Here is a 21464-nt window from a genome sequence, read left to right as displayed (position 1 = left end):
TTTGGCAATGATCTTGCTTCCTTATGAACAACTACTTTACTCAGTCACTGTGTTGAGGTCTTCTTGTGTTAAGGAGTGTGATGAATAAAAGGATCGGTGAACCCTGGTGACAGAGAATGCAACAGCATAAAAATAGTCTGAAAATAACCAGAGGTAGTTACAGTACTGATACAAATGAATACATACTGAGGCTTAGTATTAAGAATTGTTATTGTACCACTTTTTAAAAAAGATTTATGGGGCGCCTGGGTGGCTCAGTCGTTAAGCATCTGCCTTGGGCTCAGGTCATGGTCCCAGGGTCCTGGGATCAAGCCCCGTGTGGGGCTCCCTGCTCTGCGGGCAACCTGCTTCTCCCTCTCCCACTCCCCCCTGCTTGTGTTCCCTCTCTCGTTGTGTCCCTCTCTGTCAAATAAATAAATACAAAATCTTAAAAAAAAAAAAAAGATTTATTTGAGAGAGGGAGTGCGAGAGAGCACAGAGGGGAGGGGCAGAAGGAGAGGGAGCACGGAGCCTGATGCAGGGCTTAATCCAGGACCCTGAGATCATAAGCTTAAACGACTGACCCTCCCAGGTGCCCCAATGTACTGCTCTTTTATATATACAATAATCTCGGGTAAAATATCTGAGCATTTTGTAAGGTAAATGTCTAAAAGTTTTACTATAACATGCCTTTTTCTGTTCTTGGTTCTACCTTTCTTCTTTGCCTATCCTTAAGGCTGCCAGTGAACACCCTCAGGAATTTCTTCATGTCTCAGGGTTTTGAAGACCACCCCACCCCCACCCTGAGGTTTGATGTTTTGAGGATTCACAGGATTCAGTATATCACTGTATCCATGACTATGATTTATTACAACAAAAGCATACAGAGTAACAGCAAAGGAAAAGGTGCAAGGGACAAAGTCCAGGGGAATCCAAGCACAAGCTTCCAGAGTCCTCTGCTAGTGAAGTCACACAGGATATGCTTAATTCTCACAGCAACTAAGGTGTAACATGTGTGAAATGTCTTTCATGAAAGCTCATTAGAAATGCAGTGCCCAGGGTTATTATCACGGGCTAGCCACATAGGTATCTTCTGTTTAACATGTACCAAAATTCTAGACTCCCAGAAGGAAAGGTGTTCAGCACAAACCACATTATACAAACACTTCAGGCATAGTGAGCAATTCATCAGTAATAGCGGAAGGAACCCTGTTGAAATCTAAATTCCTAGAAGCCAGGCAAGGACCAACTTTGTAAGCAAGCCTTTCAAAGGATAGCAGTCAGGCCTGTTATGTTTGCTCTTTTCTACACTTAGTAACTATCCCACAGGAAAAATCAACATACTTTCACTTGCAAGAAGACTCTTCTAATTCAGAAACAAGCATTTAAAAAGACTATTATGTCTGCTGTCTGAGATATGGCTAATGCATTCATGTTAATAAACTGTCATAGCTGTATTTGATTTTCAAGAGTTTTACTGAAAAGAATGCATGAAAAAAATATATGAAAAACAAAGGAAAACTCAATTTGGTCTCAGTGAACTTGAAATCTTAGTACTTCAATAGCAGCAGAGCCTCTAAATGCCCGTATTACAACTGGCTAGAAACAGACTTCACATGACTACATATAATTAGGCAAAAACAAACAGTTGACAATCACTTGGCATTAACAGTTTGGACATGAACTTTAGAAGCAAAAGGTAAAGAAGGCATTATAACATCATGTTTATGAAGATAATTTTCTTCTGCTAGTATTTTGGGGATACAAGAGGAAACTTCCTTTTGTTGTTCTCGCCACTTGAGTATATTCTCTGCCAGTTCTTCTGTTTCAGTCACCAACATATCCATTTTTGCTAATGCCATGCTCTGTAGTGTTTGAAAGAAGGGGAAAATAGGAGAAATTACATCTGTCATTAATACATCATTATTATATCATAAATGGTTATGATAGCAAAATGGTTATGATACCAAAAGTTCACACCTGACCTTTTCTAGCCCCTTAATACAAAGGCTTCTTAAAATTGTGTTCTCCCCACTTATTACAGAACATGCTTTTTATTTATGAGTTTACCTCTCCTTTGTCTTCAATTATCGTCTCAAAGATGACGACCCATAATCTATATTGTAAAACCTACCTGCTTCCTAAAATTCAGTCCCATATTTGTCTATTGAATATCTCCACCTGAATGTACATTCAGTATCTCAAACTTTATTTTTTTTATTTTATTTATGATTTAATTGCAATTCAGCAATGATTGAAGATTTACTCTCTGTGGAAGGCATGTCAGAAAACAGTCATCAGCTTTTTGATTTCTTGATCCTACTCACCCTCAAGTCACCAAGGCTAGCTACTTCATTACTTTGGATGTGTCCCTTGTCCAAAGAGTAGACACATTCTTTGACATCCCAAATCTCAAAGTTTACATAATCTTTTGTTTTCCTATGCTTTAAATCTTTTATCTGAATGCCTGTATTTATTCTCCAAGTTTCTCTGCCTTTGGTTCATTTGCCTAGTCCTCTAACCTACAGTTTATCAAACTTTAATGGGTGTAGGAATCACCTGAGGCCAAAGTGGAGTACCACTCTTCCCCAAAACGGCCAATGCTAATTTTCATGTCTTTCCTCACATTGCTGCTTTGGGCCAAACTATTCTTTCTGATGCAAATTTCACTGATTTTTCAAGATTCAGCTCACTACTAACCTCTACGTAAAACTTTACTGAAGTATTCTTACCCCCATTCTACTCCCAATTTCCCTGAAGTAGAAGCAATCCCTCCCTTTTCTTTGCTTAACAGATAGCATCTTCTTTATAATTCTCTGCTATATCCATTGCACAAAAATATTATAAAATAGAGAGTATCTCAGAGCTCACTAAACCTTGAGAATTTGAGGGCAGGGAGTAGTCATATCTGTTTATCTCTCCTGATACCTATAGCATAACCCCTTGAACAATAAAGAGAACACATATTTATTAAATATTAGAATAAAACAATATAAAATGACTTCTAGAAAAGCTATAAAAAAGCCATCTTAATTTTAAAAAATAATTCATTTAGAATATTTACCATCAAAAAATTAAACAAAGGGGCACCTGGGCGGCTCGGTTAAGCGTCCAACTCTTGATTTTGGCTCAGGTCATAATCTCAGGGTTGTAAGATCAAACCCTGCCATCATGCTCTGCACTGGGTGTGGAGCCTGCTTAAGATTCTCTCTCTCTCTCTCTGCCCCTCCCGCCTTCTCCCTCTCTTAAAAAAAAAAAAAATTAAACAAAGAGATCACACATTTGAGATTCTAGTATAAAAGAACTAAAGACAGCCAAATGTAATGTGAAGTAGTTGAGACACTTAAATGCTACTGTTAATACTCACCATTTTCTTTAGATTTTCATCTAAATGTGGGATATTTTTAATTGTTTCAAGATGGTTTTCTAATCTTTCAATGAAAGTTACTGCCAATTCCAGCAAATGTACCATGTCGCTAAAAGAGGGAGAAAAAAGTCAACTATTTTTTTACTTTGTGTTCTCTTTTTTCTTTTCAATTAGGACTTTTAATACAAGATAAGAGAATTACAATCAACCCAGGGAGCCAATAATAACCTTTCTGCATTTATGGAAATACCAGTTATAAAAATGTCATTTTCTTTCACTTTAAGCAGAAACTAATTCATCATCCAAACAGAAAAAGAGAGACAACACTAATCATATCTGGTATCCAACCTAATATTAGACAAAACTTAATGTTAATCATTTTCTCATATAAGTAATTTCCCTAGATTAAATCTCATTCCATTTCCATCTATTCATTCTCCATGAAAGGTGAATATAATAAGGATAATGTACTTGACTGAAACTGCCTACACCTAAAACCACTCTGAATCTTCGCATTTGCAAAATGCTTTAAAATCATTACTCAGTTCTTCTGATATATATAATGTATAACATATACATTAATGGTATTTTACTATACTGAATAGATAACTGAATATATCCACAAGAATGGGATTTTTACATTTATTCTTTTACTACAAGATAACAAATCTGACACTTAAGAGAGGTACTGATTTGCTAAGGGTCAGCGAGTGAGGCACTGGTGGAGAAAGTTAGCAATCAGATCCCCAGATGTTTGATTCTTTACTATTGTTTATTATTATACTTGCAATACTTGTATGGGGAAAAGAGCAACAGAAAGCATGCCCATTCTATGGATTGGGGGGCTGAGGTTAAAACCAATCATTTGCCCAAGGTTTTGAGGCATACAAACAGCAGAAATGAGAGCACAACTCGGTTTTTTTTCCTTTAGCTGACATGGTTTTCATCTCTCCCTGCTTACACTCCCTAAGAGAATTTTTACATATAGGCAACATTAACACAACAAGTTTACTTCATAGAAAATGGTCTATACATAATAAAAATAATTTTTACCCATCTTACTATATGTTATTGATCTAATTTCTTTCATTGAAGCCATTATATCATTCCCAAAACACACTGGGCAAAAGGAATGTCTTTTTCTTCACCACAGCTTAACTCTTTAAATGCAAAAGATTTTCTTTCTGGTTGTATGTATCAGCATTAAAAATGTTAACAGATACAGTCACTAATATATTGTTTAATGAATTACACTATGAAATAACTACCAGTCTAAACAAAAAATACCCTCAGGAAATATGTGTAACCATTAGTTTCTACTGTTTAGTTTAACCTGTGATAAACAGCTTCAATAGGCAAGTTTTCCTGGCACATGGGTTTCAACAGTCTTTGCCTGAGGGACCTCTTCTCTTTTAGCACTGCTTCCAAATGATTATTCATGCTTTGCAGAGTATGACACTTCTGAGCTATACAAACCAAAAACAGTAATCATAGTTAGCAATATGACAAGTTTCAAAATCACTAATTATTTTTTGCTTGGGTATGACACTATCAGTGTCAAAAATTAATCCATTTCCCTCCTAAATATCTCCTTTGCTATCTTTAATATCAAAACCACTTTGCTTTCAATGATTTTTCTCTTACTTTGCTTGCTGACACCAAATCCAGTGCTAAATTCTTTGTCTACATTATTCAACTCTACTCCTAGTTCAGTTTTTATTTTTTAAAAGATTTTATTTATTTATTTGACAGAGAGAGACAAGCGAGAGAGGGAACACAAGTGGGGGGAGAAGCAGGCTTCCCGCTGAGCAGGGAGCCCAATGCAGGGCTCGATCCTAGGACCCTGGGTCATGACCTGAGCCAAAGGTAGACGCTTAATGACTGAGCCACCCAGGCGCCCCCTAATCCAGTTTTTATCGCCATAGCCGTATTCTTCACATAAAATCTCTTTTCTCATCTCTGCCTCTAACATTCTATGTGAAATTAAAAAATAAACATGTCTTACAAGCTATTTCTGATTATTTCAATATTTTGCCTAGAATTCAGTTAATGGCTGCCAACTGACTCTTCTTTTAAATTTTTATTTTGAAAAATTTCAAACTTACAGAGAAGTTTCATTGAACTCCCACATACATTTCACCTAGACTCACCAACTGTTAACATTTAGCTACATTTTTTTTTTCCACATACTGAATACATGAATTTTTGCTGACCCATTTGAGAGTAAGTTGTAGATACCATGAACTTCTACCCCTAAAACTTCAGCATGTATTTCCCCACATAGGAACATTCTCTTATGTAACTATAAGTATCAAATTCAGAAAATTTAACAATGGTACAATACTACCAGTATTTAATACAGTCCATATTGACATACGACCAAGTAACTCAATAACATCCCTTATAGTAAAATAAATCTGTAATCAAGTATTCAATCCATGACCACATTGTGCTTTGGCTGTTGAGTCCCTCTAGTCTCCTTTAATATGGAAAGTTCCTCAGCTTTTGTCTTCAAGCTTTCCTGAATTGGAGGAGCTCCTACCTGGGTCACTTTTCATGCTATTTGCACTAGTCAAACCAACAGGACTTCTATTTGAGCACAGAATAGAACACTTTATTAGCTTTGGGGCAATACCTGAAAAAATTATGGTATATCATAATGTATGATTAAGGTAATCCAAGAAAAAGTTGAAATTTCAATGATTACCCATTTCATCCAATTACTTACCCAAAAAGGAAGGATGAACAACATCTGCTGTATCTTTTTCTAGTCTTAAAAGTTCAATTTCCAGGTTTTTCTACATTAAGAAGAAAAATAACACTCAGCTCACGTAGAATGCTGCCTGAAGGCTTAAACTTTAGTAAAAAAGGCATAGTCTTTAACCCATGAATACTGAGGCGGGGAGAGAGGAGGATTCGTTATGAGAGCCCAGGGGATTTATTGAAGATTTTCATTTTGGTGTTCAAGCCCTATTGCTGCTACTGCTACTACTACCAACTACTACTATGACTATTACTACAAATAAGTAAAAACTTATCCAGCTATGTGCTAGACAATGTTCTAAGTGCAAGAGAACTGCTGCTGGAATCAATTTTTTTTCGTGTACTAGAAATAGAAAGTAAAAAGTTCAACATAATTTACCTGGTAGATTTCAGCTTGAATATCTGTGATCTGCTGTAGTCTAGAGAAGTTCGCAAAGTAAGAAGCTGATTTCTTGGATATATTTAACATCTCCTATTGGTAAATGAACAGAGAAAGCAGCAGTGTGTCACAAAAAGTTTCTGTGTGCATTGGAATAGCATACCCATGGGCTTAAAACATGAGGATTTATTATGTCCAACACTGTCCTTGAAAAATGATGTACAGAGTTTAACAGTAGCAATGTATATTTGTTTTTATGTTTTGGGTTTTTTTTTTTTTAAAGATTTTATTTATTTATTTGACAGAGAGAGACACAGTGAGAGAGGGAACACAAGCAGGGGGAGTGGGAGAGGGAGAAGCAGGCCTCCCACCAAGTGGGGAGTCCAACGCGGGGCTCGATCCCAGGACCCTGAGACCATGACCTGAGCCAAAGGCAGACACCTAACGACTGAGCCACCCAGGCGCCCCATATTTCCTGTTTTTAAAATATTCACTGTCTGGGTACCTGAGTAGCTCAGTGGGTTAAGCATCGGACTCTTGGTTTTGCCTCAGGTAGTGATCTTGGGGTCCTGAGACTGAGCCTGGCATTATCCTCTGTGCTCATCGTGGAGTCTGCCTGGGATTCTTTCCCTCTTCCTCTCCCTCCCCCTCTGCCCCTCAGCCTGCACATGCTCTCTCATTTTAAAATAATCTTTTTTTTTTTTTTAAGATTTTATTTATTTATTCGAGAGAGAGAGACAGAGTGCAGGGAGCCCAATAGGGGGCTCGATCCCAAGACACTAGAATCATGACCCCAGCTGAAAGCAGACACTTAACTGACTGAGCCATCCAGGCACCCCTAAATAAATCTTTAAAAAAAAAAAGGTACTAAATATTCACTATCACAAATCCTTTGGCCAAATATTTAAAAATTAGAAAAACAAGACTTAATCACTTTGCCTATTTCCTAAAGTACTATGCACAATACATCTGAATTAGTGACAGCTATCAGAGAAGGCTAAGGTTAAGAAGGATAAGCTTGAGGCTGTTGGAGAATTACCTCTACACAAATCAACAAAACCTGGTTTCTGACCTTCCTGGGGCTAAAATCAAATACTTTCCCACCATGGAATCATTTATCTGATTCATTAAATGACCTCTATTGGCTATAACTCATTCATACTGTCTCTTTTCACATACTCACTCTCTTAAAGGAATGTTTTGTCCAGGTGGAATTATTCTTCTAAAAAGCTTACCCGCTCCTTTTTATCCTTTAATTCCATGCAAAATATTGCTTGCATATATTGCCTCCTTAAATTGCAGGTTACTTCAGAATAAGAATATTGTTCATCCCCTGGCTTGATCCATAATTTTCTGTATCCTCTTCTTTTTTTCAAGAATATTAGCACATTTAGAGATCTTCAGAGATCTTATAGGCAAAGGGTTGGGAAATGATAGTCCATGAACTAAATGCAGCCCACTGCCTGTTTCTGTACAGCCCATAAGCTAAGAATGGTTTTTATATTTTTTAATGCTGGGTAAAAAAGAAAAACAGTGTTTTATGACACATGAAAACAACATGAAATTCAGATTTCAGGATCCAGAATAAACTCAACTGCTCCCATTCATTTACTTATTATCTCTGGCTTCTTTCATACTACAATAGACTAGATGAAACCATATTGACCTAAAAGCCTCAGATACTCACCCTCTGGTCCTTAATAGCAAAAATTTGCTGACCAAAGATAACCAATTTTATAAGCATTTACTGAGTAAGACAATCGAAGATTGAAGAATGGATGGGAAGGAAAAGGTATTCTAGTACTAACATATATGTGAAAAGGAGGGGAAGATGAATCTGAAAACATAGTTTCCTACATAATCGTGGAAGATCTTGATAGCTGTGACAAGCAATTATAATGCAGGAAATGAGAGTAATTCAAGGTTTCCTGGTGAAGAAGTAACATGATCATATATAATACATATTTTAGAAATGTAAATGGGGATAGTATGGAAAATAAAACTAATGAGGCTGGGGGGGACAGTAAGGAATAGGGAGTGACTACTTAATGAGTATGGGGTTTTCCCTGGGGATAAAGTTTTGAAAATAGTTTCACAACACTGTGACTGTACTTCATGCCACTGAATTGTACATTAAATTTAAGATGGTTAAAATGGTAAATTTTATGAGCATTTTACCACCAAAAAAACTCGCCACTGGGGTGCCTGGGTGGCTCAGTCATTAAGCATCTGCCTTCGGCTCAGGTCATGATCCTGGAGTCCTGGGATCGAGCCCCACATCGGATCAAGCCTCCCATCGGGCTCCCTGCTCAACAGGGAGTCTGCTTCTCCCTCTGCCCTTTACTCTGCTCATGCTCTCTCTCTCTCAAATAAATAAAATCTATTAAAAAAAACAAACAAAAAAACCCATCACTCTGGTAACTAGCCAACAACATAAAACAAACAAACAAAAATACTAGGTGAGAGACAGGACTGGAGGTTGAATATTCAGACAAGTGGCTACTACAGCATTCCAGGTGAGAAGATGAGAATGTGGACTAGGTCAGTAGCAGTTAAAAAAGGAAAAGGAAGGCAGAGATGTGAATCCCTGGAGAGATGAAACGGATAAATCCTGGTTGATATGGGGTACTAGGGATAAAGTCAAGTCAATATTGACTCTGAGGGGACGCCTGGGTGACTCAGTTGGTTAAATGTCTGCCTTCGGCTCAGGTCACGATCCCACGGTCCTGGGATCGAGTCCCGCCATCGGGCTCCTTGCTCAGCGGGGAGCCTGCTTCTCCCTCTGCCTGCCACTCCCCCTGCTTGTGCTCTCAATATATCAAATAAATAAAATCTTAAAAAAAAAAATATTGACTCTGAGGATCCCTAGTGACTGGACAGAAAGATACGCCACGCAATGAGGAAGATAACACAAGATACTTTACTGATGGCAAAATTGAGGTCTGGGGGAGCAAAGTATTAGTTTAATTTCATTCTATAAATATATATCATGGCTGAAATGAGGATGAATCTAACCTACTGAATTTCCATCATATCAGCATAACTCTTTCACTCTTCTTTTCTGCTCTTAGGTAGAAGGTAAATAAAAAGTAAAACATCTCCCATTTCTCATTGTAACTTACTCATTCTCTGGTATCTCTTCATCCCTCCTTGTGTATATGCTAATCTTAACTACACACATGGAAACTAGAAAACTGTTGGGTTCAACAGCAGGGTAATGGAGCTTAGCCAAGAACATGTAAGAGAAACCAATGGAAAATAACAATGTTCAAGGGAAAGCCAAAAGGAGAGAGGAAAGAAGGAGTAGCCAAATTTCTCTAATAAATAGAAATTCTAACTACTTGAGGATTGTGACTTAGCCTTATATCTTAAAAAAAAAAAAAAAAAAAGCAAGGATTGGGGAATATAGAAAAGTTTTTACTGTTGACTACTGCTATTATATATTATATACTTTACATGCCAGTAGGGTAAAGGGACACTGAAAATGAAAGGATCCTGAAAATGGAGTCTGTTTAAGGTATTTCTGTTCATTCTGTTGCTAGGCACAAGAAGCTGAAATCCAAGACTTTTATGTATAATATAAAAATCCTGATAACACTGTGTACAAAAAATATATATGTATAAACTTGTGTCTTTGGGCATCCTTTCTTCTTTTTTGTCCTTTCTACTTCATACTGAATTCTAGCTGAGGGACATTAAAAGGGAGACGTATAGCAGAGAAATTAAAAGCAGAGGCTTTAAAATGGGGGAGGGGATATAGAGGTGAGCAGGACACACTGAGAAAATAAGATTTATATATATAGATGTATAAACATACATATAAATATGTAAACTATATATATATGTCTATATATATCTCTATATAGTGTATGTATATATGTATTTGACTGAGCTATCATGACTCACTAAAGCTTGCCAGAAAAATAGCTAGGATGTAAGGCCAATAAAGCAGTCCTAGGGCAATCAAGGGCATCTGGGTGGCTCAGTCGTTAAGCGTCTGCCTTCAGCTCAGGTCATGATCCCAGAGTCCTGGGATGGAGCCCCGCATGGGGCTCCCTGCTCCGCGGGAAGCCTGCTTCTCCCTCTTCCACTCCCCCTGCTTGTGTTCTCTCTCTGTCTCTCTCTCTGTCAAATAAACAAAATCTTTTAAAAAAAAAAGCAATCCTACAGCATAAACAAAAACAAATACCCCATTTATCCTACAGAGTTACCTATAACTTTCTTTCACTAAATCATTCCTTAATGGATATAGATCAAAACAAAATAAAACTCAAACAAGCTATATTTTCTGGAAGAGTTGCATCATATCACAATTTTAAGCATCACTTGATTTTTTAATGCAAATGGGATGATGTGCACTTAAGGGATAGACTATAGAGATCATATAACATTATTTTGAAAGAACCAATGCTAAATCCTTCTAATAAGAATAGATTTTCGGGCGCCTGGGTGGCTCAGTCGGTTGAGCGACTGCCTTCGGCTCAGGTCGTGATCCCAGGGTCCTGGGATCGAGTCCCGCATCGGGCTCCCTGCTCTGCGGAGAGCCTGCTTCTCCCTCTCCCGCTCCCCCTGCTTGTGTTCCCTCTCTCGCTGTCTCTCTCTGTCAAATAAATAAATAAAATCTTTAAAAAAAAAAAAAAAAGAATAGATTTTCATATGTAAAGTTTGCTTAAAGTAAAATCATACTACAAATCTGTGAAGTTTCCTCATTGGGACTAGTTGTGTAGTAAGATTGTAAGATGGTCTTAAAGAGCTATGGATTGGCAGATTTTACCTGAGGCAAAACAGGTAACTGTCTAATTAATGCCAGTTGGACACTAGGAAGAGCCTCTTCAAAACAACTTCTACCCCAACAAACAGCTGACTTATCAATGTCAAAATTCTCTTAGGTGTTTATTTCTCAAACCAATATACTCTAGAGGGATAACTCCCAAATGTCTTACAGTATGAGTTTACCAAATTACTTTGTTACAGAACTAAACAATGCAGTGAGACTACCAGGTGATTTGGTAGGAAGAAAACACATAAGAGAAGGTGAGAACTGAGGGAGTGCTGTAGTTATGTTTTGCCTATTTTCCAATGCATTCATCTGTACCCCTCCCCCAAAATCCTTAAATTCTGGTTACTAGAACCTCGACTAATCTACAAGAATTCTTCATCAGAAGTTTAAACTCTCAAGATAGTGTCATAGTATCATCTACCACAGTTCATCTTAGAGATGATACAATGTGTCAGAAAAGGGAGCGCTCTGTGATCTATTTCACTGGTTGAGTGACCTTGGGTAAATTTCTTGGTCTCGGGGCGCCTGGGTGGCTCAGTCTCTTAAGAGTCTGCCTTCAGCTCAAGTCATGATCCCGGGGTCCTGGGATCAAGCCCCACATCAGGCTCCCTGCTCGGCGGGAAGCCTGCTTCTCCCTCTGTCTCTGCCCCTTCTCCCCACTCGTGATCTCTTTCTTTCTCTCACTCTCAAAAAAAAAAAAAATTTCTTGGTCTCCTTACGCCTTAGTTCCATTTAAAAAAAAATTATTTATTTATTTGAGAGAGAGAGAGAGAGCGCGCGCAAGTGAGCAGGAGGGGCAGAGAGGGAAAGGAGAATGGTAGACTCCCTGCTAAGCGTGGAACCCCAGGTGGGGCTCCATGCCAGGGCCCTGGGCCAAAATCAAGAGTCAAGAGTCGGAGGCTTAATCAACGGAGCCACCCAGGCGCCCCTTTACTTTCTTCATCTTAAAAATAGTGTACAGTAGGGGCGCCTGGGTGGCTCAGTTGTTGGGCGTCTGCCTTCGGCTCGGGTCATGGTCCCAGGGTCCTGGGATAGAGCCCCGCATCGGGCTCCCTGCTCCGCGGGAAGCCTGCTTCTCCCTCTCCCACTCCCCCTGCTTGTGTTCCCTCTCTCGCTGTGTCTCTGTCAAATAAATAAAATCTTAAAAAAAAAAAAAAAAACAGTGTACAGTAGGAGCGCCTGGGTGGCTCCCTGGGTTAAGCCTCCCACTCTTGATTTCGGCTCAGGTCCTAATCTCAAGGTCCTGGTATGGAGCCCCACCCCCTGCTCAGCTGAGCAAGGAGTCTGCTTGAGATTCTTTCCCTCTGCCCCTCCCCACCCTCTTTCTCTTTTATAAATAAATAAATCTGTAAAAAAAAAAAAAAGTGTAAGGTACAATTCTCTAATGACTCTTCTAAGTATACAAAGTTATGTATTTTCCATAAATCTTCCATCATGTTCATACAGCTAATCTCTCCGTATGATTTTACCTTTCTACTTCTCCGTTTCCTTTTTAGCGAAAATCCTCAACTTGCTCGTTATCTCAAAATTTCTTTCCCTCCATCTCACTTTCCCCATTCCCTTGTCACTTGGATTCCATTATTCTCTCATATCTTTAATTTCTCCTAAAACTACAACCGCTGGGACTAATCTGCCTCTTCTCTGATAATTACTCCCCTCCTGCATTCACGTTCCAAGGTCTTTCGGGTCTTTCTCAACATTTTAAAAAATTTCTTTATTTTTTGCCTTTAAAGTTGCATGCTTCCCCTGACGCTCTCCTGTACCCAGCGTCTCCCGCCCCAAATATGCTTCAATACCTCACACAAACAAGCGTTGTTTGGCAAAGTTTGTGTTTTAACACTTACCCGTATTTGCCAACCCCGCACGCATTACAATATACAGGCGGTATCACTGGGTGAGAAAAAAGCGGGGGAAGACTGATCTTTATTATCTCTCACGAACTGACCCAGGATAACTCGCCCGCAGACACCTGAAACTCGTCTGCTCAGAGCCCCGCTTTGCACAACCACTGCAGAACCGTCGCTACTGTTGCCTGGAAGGGCCTCCACCTGCCTCTACTCCGGCACAGCCCCCACCCAGCACCACCACCTCACAGCCATCTTCTGTCGCCACCGCCGGCACCCCCTTAATGACGCCATCGCCGCCCACGCACCTGAGTGACCATCCCCGAAGCTACAAAATGATCCAGCAGCAGCCCGGCAGCAGTTGGCGCGGACGCGGGATCCCAAGGGTTCGCAGCAGCCATGGCTGGGACCCACCTCCCCGGCTGGCGCGAAAAGTGAGTGTAAAGTACGGAGAACGCGCGGCGCGGATCGATGACGTCACAGGGCGTTTCAGCCCGGGCGGAAGCCCGGGGAGCGCATCCCGGGAGAGAGCGGGCAGCGGCTCTTCCCTTGCTTAGCCGGCTGTGAGCTGAGGGGTAGGAGACGAGTCCGGCGCTCCCTGATTGTTCGTAGGCTCCAGCGGCGTCAGGCCTCGGAACAGCTGTAAAAGCTGTTGGCCCTGGTGGTCTGGTTGTTCTTCCCTTTCTTCCTTGCGACTTTTAGTTGGTCCCCAAGATCTGGGCGTCGGCAGGAGGTGACAGCTTGGGCACGACACCCAGCCGAGAGGCGGATGGGATGGCTGGATGCCTGGACTGAGTGGTGACAGCTGCGCTTCCTTCCTGCAGGGACCTGAGCCGCGGCCCTAGGATGGGAAACAGTGCCCTCCGCGCTCATGTGGAAACCGCGCAGAAAACTGGTGTCTTTCAGCTTAAGGACCGTGGGCTGACCGAGGTGAGACTGGGAGGGGACCGACCAGGGAAATTAAAGGGAGAGGGACGGCGGGGGTGGTGAAGTTAATCGGTGAGGAATTCTCCGCGCTGTGAACCCCTTTCTCCAGTTCCCCTCAGAGTTGCAGAAGCTGACCAGCAATCTAAGGACCATCGACCTGTCCAACAACAAGATCGAGAGCCTACCGCCTATGATTATAGGAAAGTTCACTCTGCTGAAGAGCCTCTCCTTGAACAACAACAAACTGAGTATGGCTTTTGCGCCTGGGAAGCTTTTGCTAGTGATCAGCTGTTAAGAAGGGTGGTTTTCTCTTACAAGCTGATTTTTGTTGTTGTTATGAAACCGTACTGAGAGCTCAAGACGCAGGAGGATATCAGAGTCCTTGAAGCTATCTCTTGTAATTACATCTACCCGCCTCCTCTGGTGGTGTAATGATTGGTACTGGCTTAATTTGGACTTGAAAGGAAAGACCATCTTTGGGATGTAATGTAAACAGAGCTAACTTTGCTGCCAATTTAGAAAGGGGGATGGAATGGGATGGGGAGGGCCTAACAAATGCCACAAAATTGCTGTCGGATTCTGCAGAGGTCCTTTTACAAAAGGAGCCCAATATACACATAAATACTTTCCTGTATTTTGATGGCACCCTCACTTTCTGAAGACTATGTTGGTAAAATGCAACACTTAAAAATGGCACATGTGGGAATTTTATGTGTTATCAGTAGGAGGCATATAAGGTGGCCATATAGTTTTTCTAAACTTTGTCTAAGGTATGTCTCAGCTGTATCAGATTCAGGTTTTTAATTTTTTTCTTTGCCAGCTATTCTTCCTGAGGAGTTATGCAATCTGAAAAAACTAGAGATGCTAAGCCTAAACAACAATCACTTGAGAGAGTTACCATCTACCTTTGGGCAACTGGCAGCCCTCAAGACCCTGAGCCTCTCTGGGAACCAGCTACGAGCACTACCACCACAGCTCTGTAGCCTACGGCACTTGGATGTGGTGGATCTCTCCAAGAACCAGATTCGGAGCATACCTGACTCAGTGGGGGAGCTGCAGGTCATCGAACTCAATCTCAACCAGAACCAGGTCTAGAGCTTAAGGGTTTTTTTCCTACATCATGTGGATTTACAGTCTCCTGTTTAATCCATTCTTTTCTAAACTGTAGTCATGGAGCTGGGTATCAGGCTAGATGAGCAGTATAGTCCATGGGCTGGACTAATTTCAAAGCTAAAAGTGCTATGGAATTAGTTGAGACACTGCGTGTTTGTGTGTTGCATAGGTGTTTTTAGGAGAGTGGGATGCGTAATGGGGTGAGATAATTTCAAAAGTTAAACTGTCTCACAAATCTTGGAGAATTCAGATCCTCCACAAATATGCCTCTAATCACCTAGCAAGGAGCTATGTCGGGTGGAGTGGAAAAGAGGCTTTAACTCATAGGTCCTTGGAGTTGGACAAGAGATAATTCATTGTCCCTTTTTTGACATCTTTGTCAAGTGTGTCCTGCTTATACTGAAAATTCATAACTGACAGGCTTTCTGGCCCATTTCATTGTTGGACAGCTTTAACTGAAATATTTGAAATTTTTTTCCATTACTTTAGAAGCTCTGGTTAGTATGTATCTGACTGGAGAAATAATCCTTGGTCTAGACATAAGGCTTAAATGATGAAACATTAAACATAGTGAGACTAGGTGGCCTTTAATTTTTTAGTGCCTACAGTTCTAGATTTGCACGGTCCAATACAATAGCCACATATGGCTGTTAAAATTCATTTAATAAATAAAATCTTAAAAAATATGGGCGCCTGGGTGGCTCAGTTGGTTAAGCGACTGCCTTCGGCTCAGGTCATGATCCTGGAGTCCTGGGATCGAGTCCCGCATCGGGCTCCCTGCTCAGCAGGGAGTCTGCTTCTCCCTCTGACCTTCCTCCTTCTCATGCTCTCTGTCTCTCATTCCCTCTCTCTCAAATAAATAAATAAAATCTTTAAAAAAAATAATAAATTAGATTTAAAAATTAAGTTCCTCTGTTGCCACTAGCTATATTTCAAGTGCTCAAAAGCCGGATGTGGCAACCATATTGAACCACAAAGATATAGATTTCAATCACTGCCAAGTTTTATTGTATAAAACTGTTCTAGATTGTAGTAATCTTACATTATGATAAAATTCAGTCTGTCTTGAGTAGATTGCCTCACCTTTTCCATGAAAGTGGATATTCTTGTATGTTGAGCTTTTGGGGAAAAAAAATGTGAATATTTGAAAAAAACTTCTGGGAAAACATTGTTCGAGAAATACTAGCTGCACACTCACCCCATTCACCTAGGCTGCTGCCCTATAATCACTGGTTCTGATTTTAGCGTGGACCACATTAACCAGAAGAGCTTGTGAAGAGATCACTGGGCCCCTACCCTCCGTGTTTGCGATTGAGTAGGTCTGGAATGGGGTCTGAGAATTTACTTTTTTTAAAATTTTTTTTATTTTTTATTATTTTTTAAAGATTTTATTTATTTGACAGAGAGAGCACAGATAGAGTGGCAGGCAGAGGGAGAGGGAGAAGCAGGCTCTCCGCTGAGCAGTGAGCCTGATGCGGGGCTCAATCCCAGGGCCCTGGGATCATGACCTGAGCTGAAGGCAGACGCTTAACCGACTGAGCCACTCAGGTGCCCCTAAAATTTTTTTATTAACATATAATGTATTATTTGTTTCAGGGGGAGAATTTACATTTTTTAAGGTTTTTATTGGGATGCCTGGGTGGCTCAGTTTCTTAAGGGTCTGCCTTCTGCTCAGGTCATGATCCCAAGGGCCCTGGGATCAAGTCCCCCATCGGGCTCCTTGCTCAGTGGAGCCTGCTTCTCCCTCTGCCTGTCCCTCCCCCTGCTTGTGCACATGAGTGCTCTCTCTGACAAATAAAATCTTTAAAAAAAATTACAAGATTTTTATTTTAGAGAGAGTGCGTGCACGTGCACACACAAGCATGGGGAGGGGCAGAGGGAGAGGATCTCAAGAAGACTCCTGGATGAAGGTGGAGTCCAAGGTGGGGCTCCATATCACAACCCTAAGATCATGACCGGAGCCGAAATCAAAAGTCGGACACTGAACCGACTGAGCCACCCAGGCGCCCCTGAGAATTTATATTTCTAACAAGTTCCCAGGTGATGGTCTGAAATGATACCAGGTAGAGTAAATATAATTTGGTGACGTGGAGCATTTAAAGGGCAAAAGAAGTGAATGAATCAAAGATAATTGTTCAAGGGCCTAAAAGAGTGGTGCTACTGAGTGGACAAACTGAGTCAATTATGATGGTGACTCATCCCAACAGAAATGTTTTATTAAAAATTGGAGACATGAGAGTGGAATAGACATGAGTAGATATGAATATAGATACAGATTTTCAGGTCTTAACTGATAGCTTTAAGAAAGGATGAGCTTTTTAGGAGGAAGTTTAGAAAGAAGATCCAATATTAGAGACTGCTGCTTGAAAATGTCTATAGGAACAAGGGGGCGGGGGAGCCAAAAATCAGCAATAATTCAAAAGAAGAAAAGTCCAATATTTAGGTACAAGGAGTTTCAAAAAAGTGGTAGATGATAGTCAAATCCAATAGGGAATGAGGACAGTGAATCCTTGACTTTGGCAGTATGGCGGTCAGCATCTATGTACACATAAAAGATTGGCAGTAAATGTAAATGCACCAAAATGTTTATGGTGGTAGATAAGAGGTAACTTTTTTCTTTAAACTTATGTGATGCTCAAATTTTCTGTAATGAACAGTGCTTTTATTAGGACACTTCTGTTTCTAAAAAGCCACCAGTAACCTTCAAACAGCATCTTTTTCCAAAAAGTGGAGGAGTAACAGAAGCTAGATAGCATAGGCTTTGGAAGTGGGTAGGTGGTGAGAAAATGGAGGCGGTAAAAGAAAGAACTAGGACAAATGGTCAAGTTTTTGTTTTAATTTAGTAAAAAAAAAAAACCACACAAAAAACATTATAGTAGTGCTTTTACTTTTTCCTATGATTCTTTTTTGTTGTTCAATAGATATCTCAGATCTCAGTAAAGATATCTTGCTGTCCTCGCCTTAAAGTTCTTCGCCTGGAAGAGAACTGTCTTGAGCTCAGCATGCTTCCACAGAGCATTCTCAGTGATTCCCAGATCTGTCTGCTTGCTGTGGAAGGCAACCTTTTTGAAATAAAGAAACTTCGAGAACTGGAAGGATATGATAAGGTATGTATTAGTGTACTTCATCATTGTTCCAGAGATAATGGTGAAGTAACCCACATAAACATTTATAGCTACAGGATGTATGCATAATCCTGTTTATGTCAACAGGATTTGTTCCCTATTTTGGAGGTGGATTCTAAAAATTAGCCAAATGGTATTGTGCCAAGGTAACTTTTCCTCCAGGTAGCTTATTGTAAAGCATTTTGTCTTTTGATGGGTCTCTTATTAAAATATAAGGGAAAAACCCCAAAGCTATGTGCTTTAAATCTGCATTTAGAATAGGTCGATTTTTAAGGAAATGAAAAAGACCATATCCAATAAAAATCTAAATGAAAAAAAAATCATAAAATCCTAATAAAAAAAATAGGCTAATATTTGCTTGTGCCAAAATACCACATATTCTTCTTTTATGATTTTTAGTACATGGAGAGGTTCACAGCCACTAAGAAGAAGTTTGCATGATGTTCTCCAGGAGCACGGGAACCTTGCAGAACACTGACATGGAATCTCTTGCAATCTGGCTGAATCAAAAGGTCCTGTTGTTGTCAAGGATTATCTGCAGTAAGGAGATGATACTCCCGCAGATATTTCAATGATCTTTTCCCTTTCCAGGGCTCGTCTTAAGCAAGCTAAAAAATCAAGGGACAGTAAGAGTCCTCCATTTTGAGTCATGGATAAGGGTAAAGGACAGTGTTGATCATCAAAACCTCCATTAGTCTGGCTTTAAGAAAAACAGTAGCTCATTGTTATTTATACAATGAGGGGATGCTGCTTGGTCACAGAATCACTCCGTATCACAGCTTGAAATTTCATGTTTAGTTTCAGTGTATGAACTTTCATAAAGTCAGTTGCCATTCCACCTGTGTTAACATTTCATATTTTTATGAAATATAGTTTGTGAGAGGCTACTATGGTTAATCTAGGATTTATGATTTTATTTCAGTCCATCAGTTCAATCGCAGTGTGTATACTTGGAATTTAGAATGTACATAAATATGTCACTGTCTTGATTAAAAGTATATTTTGTCAGAGAAGCACCAACACACTAAGAGATGTTCCCCAAGGCTGCAGTAGCAAATTTTTTACTATTGCATGTGCCTTACTGGTAGAGGGCTCTGAAGAGCTAAAACCATATATGCAAAATTTGTAAGATACAAAGGGTTGTAATCAAGATTTTCCTGAAGCTTTGTTAGAAATAATGTCTTATTTCTGGTAATCCTTTTCCCTTTTTGTGTTTATAATTCTACTAATCAAATTACCTATCAAAAATCTCCTACAATATTTTAAAATAGCCTATGTTTATAAAGTTTATTCTCTGGATGAGAGAATATACTAAATAAAGAATTTTTAATGAACTTCGGCTGGAAAAAGTGCTGATCCTCAAAGGAAGAAGACAGGAGAACTTTAACCTGTATGTGGCCCTTTGTTTGAAAGTAAACTGATTAGAAAGAAATGTTTCATAAGGTGCAGGAGTACTGAAATGCCTTCATGTGACTGATAAGCATTTTGCAGTACTAAAACCATGCTTATTAAGAGAAACTGAAAGTACAAAGGTAGATGATGTCAGGTTGTTACTGACATGAACATTTCGGAAACTACCACTCTCAAATATTCTGAGGTTTTGCCTTTGGCAAGGCAATTTAGCATGTATTGTCAGTTCTTGTTTTATAAACCTAGTTTAACCATTAAGTCAGTAGATCACAACAGCTTAGTGTTTATATGAGGAAGTCTTTCTGACTTTAAGTCTGATCCGTATTCTAAATCTGATCCATATTCTCTATTTCCCATGTTATTTTCTGTTTCTCAACATGGGGAGGGATGGGCTGCCAGTTTATTGTTAGCAACTGAGTTTTGCTTTTTGTAAACTTCAATGCTTAATCTTTTTCGTCTACTAAACAATGTTTCTCTAGATTTTTTATCAGTGCTTAACATCTAATAAATCAGAGCTTCTAAAGTAAACAACTTAAATGTCCCCAGACATTTAATTAATTGGAGTTAAAAATATCCCCCATCTCTGAGAATCAGTGACTGCTAGCTTTCACACTTGTACCTAGCCTTATTTCCAGATACCCTTTCTTCACTCTTATTTAACCTGCCCAGTCATACCAGATTATTCTGCTCCTTAAATCCACAGTGCAGTGTCTCCCCTGTAACTGCCTTTACATTGTTTGCTCAGTCAGGAATGTCTTCTCTCACTAATGTGCTCCATCTATCTAAAACCCATTTTAAGTCTAAGCCAAATTAATTGCTCCCCCATCTGTTATGATAGCACTTCTCACATTCTATATTCATCTGTTTCTTGCTAGAATGAGCTACTTGTGCGCAGGAACTATGTAAAGTAACATGCCCAGATTTATAACACACAAGTATTTAGACTTGCCTATGAGCTAACATAACAAAGTTGGTTAACTTGTGTGTGGTCTGGAGACCCATATTCTAGTTTGGCCACCAGCCCTAAGTCCCCACATTCTTTTAGAGCTTGGTTGGAAGTCAGTGTAGTATATTAAGCTCATGGGCCTTGGAGTCAGAAAGATCCTGGTTTGAATACACAGTCTGTCATTTACTAGCTTTGTGAATCTGAGCAATTTATGCTCATCTGTAATATGGTGAATACCTCCAACCTTTCAGATTTGTTATGAGGATATGGTAAAAAGATACATAAAGGCATTTTAGCAGGGTGCCCACAATAGAGTAAGCAATCAATAAATGGTGCCATTTATTTCACCTGTAAAGCATTAAAATAGAAGTTAGCAAATCATTATAGAAACAGAAGGCTTGGAGCAAATACTACATTAAAAAGGATGAAAACAAATGACTAGAGAGTAAGGAACTTGAATATCATCTATCTGAGAAATACAAATCTGATTAGGAATGTAATTGGGATAACCTGGAATTTTGATAAAACAGTGACCTAAAGAAAGTAACATTTAAGGAAACTAATTCTAAGTGCAATTGAGTATAAAATGGCTGGGTTAAGAGGAGATTCATAATTCACACATGACATGAAAAGATCTAAAGTGTGGTAACAAGGATGAAGGAAGGGACGCCTGGGTGGCTCAGTTGGTTAAGTGTTTGCCTTTGGCTCAGGTCGTGATCCCAGGGTCCTGGGATCGAGTCCCACATCGGGCTCCCAGGGAGCCTGCTTCTCCTTCTGCCTGCTGCTCCTCCCTGCTTGTGCTCTCATTCTTTCTGACAAATAAATAAATAA

General features: G+C 39.8%; 2 protein-coding genes across 6 annotated transcripts; one reads left to right on the top strand and one right to left on the bottom strand.

Annotated features, from left to right (window-relative positions):
* Positions 1–822: 822 nt before the first annotated feature.
* HAUS2 (HAUS augmin like complex subunit 2) lies at positions 823–13633 on the bottom strand. Of its 3 annotated transcripts, XM_006731691.3 has the most exons (6): positions 13421–13633; positions 6489–6581; positions 6075–6144; positions 4680–4812; positions 3347–3455; positions 823–1844 (listed from the first exon to the last, which is right to left on the bottom strand). In XM_006731691.3, the coding sequence occupies exons 1-6, from the start codon at positions 13511–13513 to the stop codon at positions 1635–1637; spliced, it is 708 nt and encodes a 235-aa protein (XP_006731754.1). In that variant the 5' UTR covers positions 13514–13633; the 3' UTR covers positions 823–1634. The 3 variants fall into 3 exon arrangements, with proteins under 3 accessions (XP_006731754.1, XP_081687132.1, XP_081687133.1); XM_081831006.1 differs by lacking the exons at positions 6075–6144; positions 6489–6581 and having other exon boundaries at positions 13421–13551; XM_081831007.1 differs by lacking the exons at positions 4680–4812; positions 6489–6581; positions 13421–13633.
* On the top strand, positions 13596–20218 carry LRRC57 (leucine rich repeat containing 57). Of its 3 annotated transcripts, none has more exons than XM_031026396.2 (6): positions 13596–13687; positions 13937–14042; positions 14149–14287; positions 14860–15128; positions 18074–18259; positions 18677–20218. In XM_031026396.2, the coding sequence occupies exons 2-6, from the start codon at positions 13959–13961 to the stop codon at positions 18716–18718; spliced, it is 720 nt and encodes a 239-aa protein (XP_030882256.1). In that variant the 5' UTR covers positions 13596–13687; positions 13937–13958; the 3' UTR covers positions 18719–20218. The 3 variants fall into 3 exon arrangements, with proteins under 3 accessions (XP_030882256.1, XP_006731757.1, XP_081687131.1); XM_006731694.3 differs by having other exon boundaries at positions 13611–13845; XM_081831005.1 differs by lacking the exon at positions 18677–20218 and having other exon boundaries at positions 13611–13845; positions 18120–18257.
* The last annotated feature ends 1246 nt before the right edge of the window (positions 20219–21464 follow it).

The sequence above is a fragment of the Leptonychotes weddellii genome, chromosome 9 (assembly GCF_054177405.1).
Source record: "Leptonychotes weddellii isolate Sample4059 chromosome 9, ASM5417740v2, whole genome shotgun sequence".
NCBI lineage: Eukaryota > Metazoa > Chordata > Mammalia > Carnivora > Phocidae > Leptonychotes > Leptonychotes weddellii.
This window is presented reverse-complemented; position numbering and strand designations above follow the sequence as displayed.

What these genes read in the sequence shown, in the direction of transcription:
- HAUS2 (XM_006731691.3), bottom strand. Translation starts at nt 13,513, where the DNA reads ATGGCTGCTGCGAACCCTTGGGATCCCGCGTCCGCGCCAACTGCTGCC. An exon ending in ATTGAAGCTGTTTATCACAG is followed by an intron (nt 3,456 to 4,679) that starts GTTAAACTAAAC and finishes TCCCTCTTTTAG; the next exon opens with CGACATGGTACATTTGCTGG. An exon ending in ATGAAAATCTAAAGAAAATG is followed by an intron (nt 1,845 to 3,346) that starts GTGAGTATTAAC and finishes CAAACACTACAG; the next exon opens with AGCATGGCATTAGCAAAAAT.
- LRRC57 (XM_031026396.2), top strand. Translation starts at nt 13,959, where the DNA reads ATGGGAAACAGTGCCCTCCGCGCTCATGTGGAAACCGCGCAGAAAACT. An exon ending in TCAATCTCAACCAGAACCAG is followed by an intron (nt 15,129 to 18,073) that starts GTCTAGAGCTTA and finishes GTTGTTCAATAG; the next exon opens with ATATCTCAGATCTCAGTAAA. An exon ending in AACTGGAAGGATATGATAAG is followed by an intron (nt 18,260 to 18,676) that starts GTATGTATTAGT and finishes TATGATTTTTAG; the next exon opens with TACATGGAGAGGTTCACAGC.